Raw genomic sequence first — 2686 nt, 5'->3', positions numbered from 1 at the left:
AGATTTAGTTAACAGGTTTTTGGTTTTTCTTTGAGTTATTTAAATAAGGCCAAAATATGCAGATTTGGTGATCTAAGAGATGAGTTGATAAAAGACAGGCTTGTGTCTGGTATTAATAATGATACAGTGAGAAAGATTTTGCTTCGAGACAGTGATTTAACATTGAATAAGTCCATTGAGGTTTGTCAGATATACAACCTTACAGAAAGAAACACAGATATGCTTGTAAATGACAAAAGCAAACACGTGGCTTCTTCTAGTGCCAATGTAGATAGTATGCAGCATGAGGCTAAAAGACACAGGCCTAAGGCTATGGTTCTTATGAAACCCAGAGCAGCTTCAGTAAGGCCCAGGGTACATGCAGCAAAGCACATGGGTGACTCAGCAAAACCTGTAGCAAGCCTCATGGTCAGCTGCTGTAACTGTGGTGGTAACCATGAGCCCAAATGAGAAAAGTGCTTAGCTTTTGGTCAGCAGTGCTATTCTTGCAAAAGTGGAATCATTTCAAAAGACTTTGTAAATCAAATAAGACACATTATTTTATTAAAAAAGAGCATTCAAAGAGGCAAGTTGATCAATTAGAAAGCTGCAACCCTACTTTTTATGTTGATTGTGTGTCTGTGCTTGGTGAAACAGTCAATGCAGTAGATTGTGGGCAAAAAGTGAAATCTTTTGTACTGTTTGGATTAATAGGAGACCCATAGAGCTCAAAGTTGATACTGGTTCAAAGTGCAATGTTATGTCAACAGAAACATTTGCTACAGTAAAAGCTGGAGACAACTTAATTTGACAAAGTGTGCAAAGCTTGTGGCTTATTGTGGTGAAGAGATTCAAACCGAAGGCTCAGTAGTGCTTTCATGTTACTCTGCTGGGAACAGCTATGACTTGCAATTTTACATAGTAAAGAGAAATAACTTCCAAGAAACCAAGGCAAATAAGATAAAAGATAATCCACAGACAGGAAGAACCAAACCAAAAAGCACAAAGTGCAGCTTTATTGAACAACAAACAGGTCAATAAATCAAGCGCTTTTGCCAGGCAAATACCTGGCTTTCTCAAGATAAAAAGTAGTGTGACTGAAAAGTTTAAATACTTAAGCATCTGATCACATGGTACTTAATTAGTTCAACACATATTTATTTATTTTTATTTATTTATTTATTTATTTATTTAACATTTGTTGACCGGGAATGTCCGACTAGGTTCCATAGAGCCTGTTTTCAGTGGAGGCCCGGGGAGAAATGCTCCAGATGCATGTCTTTGGAATGTGGGAGGAAACCGGAGTACCCGGAGGAAACCCACGCGAACACAGGGAGAACATGCAAACTCCACACAGAAGGCACCCCAGCCGAGAATCGAACCGGAGAACCTCTTGCTGTGAGGTGACAATGTTAACCACTGCACCACTGTGCCGCCCGTTTCTTAATTCCAAACACTTTAGCCTCCAAAACCGTAGAGAGTCCTGCCCTGGCGTTTTAGAGCATACACCACATCCATAGCTGTAACAGTCTTCCTCTTAGCGTGTTCAGTATAGGTAACAGCATCGCGGATGACATTCTCCAAAAACACCTTCAAAACACCACGGGTCTCCTCATAAATAAGCCCTGAAATACGCTTGACACCACCTCGACGAGCCAAGCGGCGAATAGCGGGCTTGGTAATACCTTGAATGTTATCGCGCAAAACCTTACGATGTCTTTTAGCACCACCTTTACCGAGGCCCTTTCCTCCTTTGCCACGACCAGACATGATTCCACTTAAGAAGGCAGTTAATTAGTAACTGTACTCAGTGAGTGAAAAGTATGCATATGAAAATGCAGAATAAAAGTTCAAATAGTGAAAACACTAAAAAATCATTTAAAAATTATGTACAAATGTGTGCATAAAAAATCACAACTGTATAAGATAAAAGACATTTACTAATTGTAACAAGAGAATCATAGCCTAGCCCTTCTCATCTTTAGTACACTGGATATATTAATGGCCTCATTGAGACCAGGGGATTTTGCAGCATTAAGTCTAAGCTGCCATAAAAGTTCTTTATATTCAAGGCGGGCTTCCCAGTCACCTCCTCTGGCATCCTGGGTTACCAGTTCAAGAACCATAAACTTAAGTTTCATGTTAGGGCAAGAAGCAAGATGTTTAAAAAAAGCATTTGTGTCCTTCTTTTTTGTAATGTCATATTGATGTTCATAAATTCTTTTTCTAAGGGGTCTCTCAGTCTTCCCTATGTAGAAACTGCAACATTCTGTGCATAATCCAAAGTACACCACCCCTTTTGCTCCGCAGTTGTAATATTGGTCAGCGTCAAATCTAAATTTTCTAGATGGAAGATAAAAAGAACTATCATTCATGATAAAGGAACACTGCTTGCATGCCCCACATTTATAGGTACCAAGTTTAGGCGAACAATGCCTTGAATCTGATAGATATTTTCTTTCAAATAACCCTTTTAGGTTAATATCCCTTCTAGTCACAAATTTGGGACGTTCCTGGATTATCCCTTTAAAGTCATTGTGTAGCGTCAAAAGTGGCCAGTGTTTAAGCACTGTGTGTTCCACCAGTTGGGAATCCTGTGAAAATGTGTGAATAAAACTATTATGCAAGTTAAAGTATTCCAAATTCTCAAACTGCTCAACTTGCTGAAAGCCACTACCTAACAGTGGAAAATACTTGGTTTGTCTAT

General features: G+C 39.2%; 1 protein-coding gene across 1 annotated transcript; it reads right to left on the bottom strand.

Annotated features, from left to right (window-relative positions):
- Positions 1-1412: 1412 nt before the first annotated feature.
- LOC122808671 (histone H4) lies at positions 1413-1756 on the bottom strand. The gene has a single exon (XM_044079649.1). It carries the CDS (start codon positions 1747-1749, stop codon positions 1438-1440), a length of 312 nt encoding a protein of 103 aa, XP_043935584.1. The 5' UTR covers positions 1750-1756; the 3' UTR covers positions 1413-1437.
- Positions 1757-2686: the final 930 nt, after the last annotated feature.

This window comes from Protopterus annectens, chromosome 8.part0, assembly GCF_019279795.1.
Source record: "Protopterus annectens isolate FY-2018-M chromosome 8.part0, PAN1.0, whole genome shotgun sequence".
In the NCBI taxonomy this organism is placed as follows: Eukaryota; Metazoa; Chordata; order Ceratodontiformes; family Protopteridae; genus Protopterus; species Protopterus annectens.
Note: the sequence above shows the minus strand (reverse complement) of the source record. Positions and strands in the feature narration are given on the sequence as shown.

Excerpts from the sequence above, each read along its gene's own strand:
- LOC122808671 (XM_044079649.1), bottom strand. The coding sequence starts at position 1,749 with ATGTCTGGTCGTGGCAAAGGAGGAAAGGGCCTCGGTAAAGGTGGTGCT.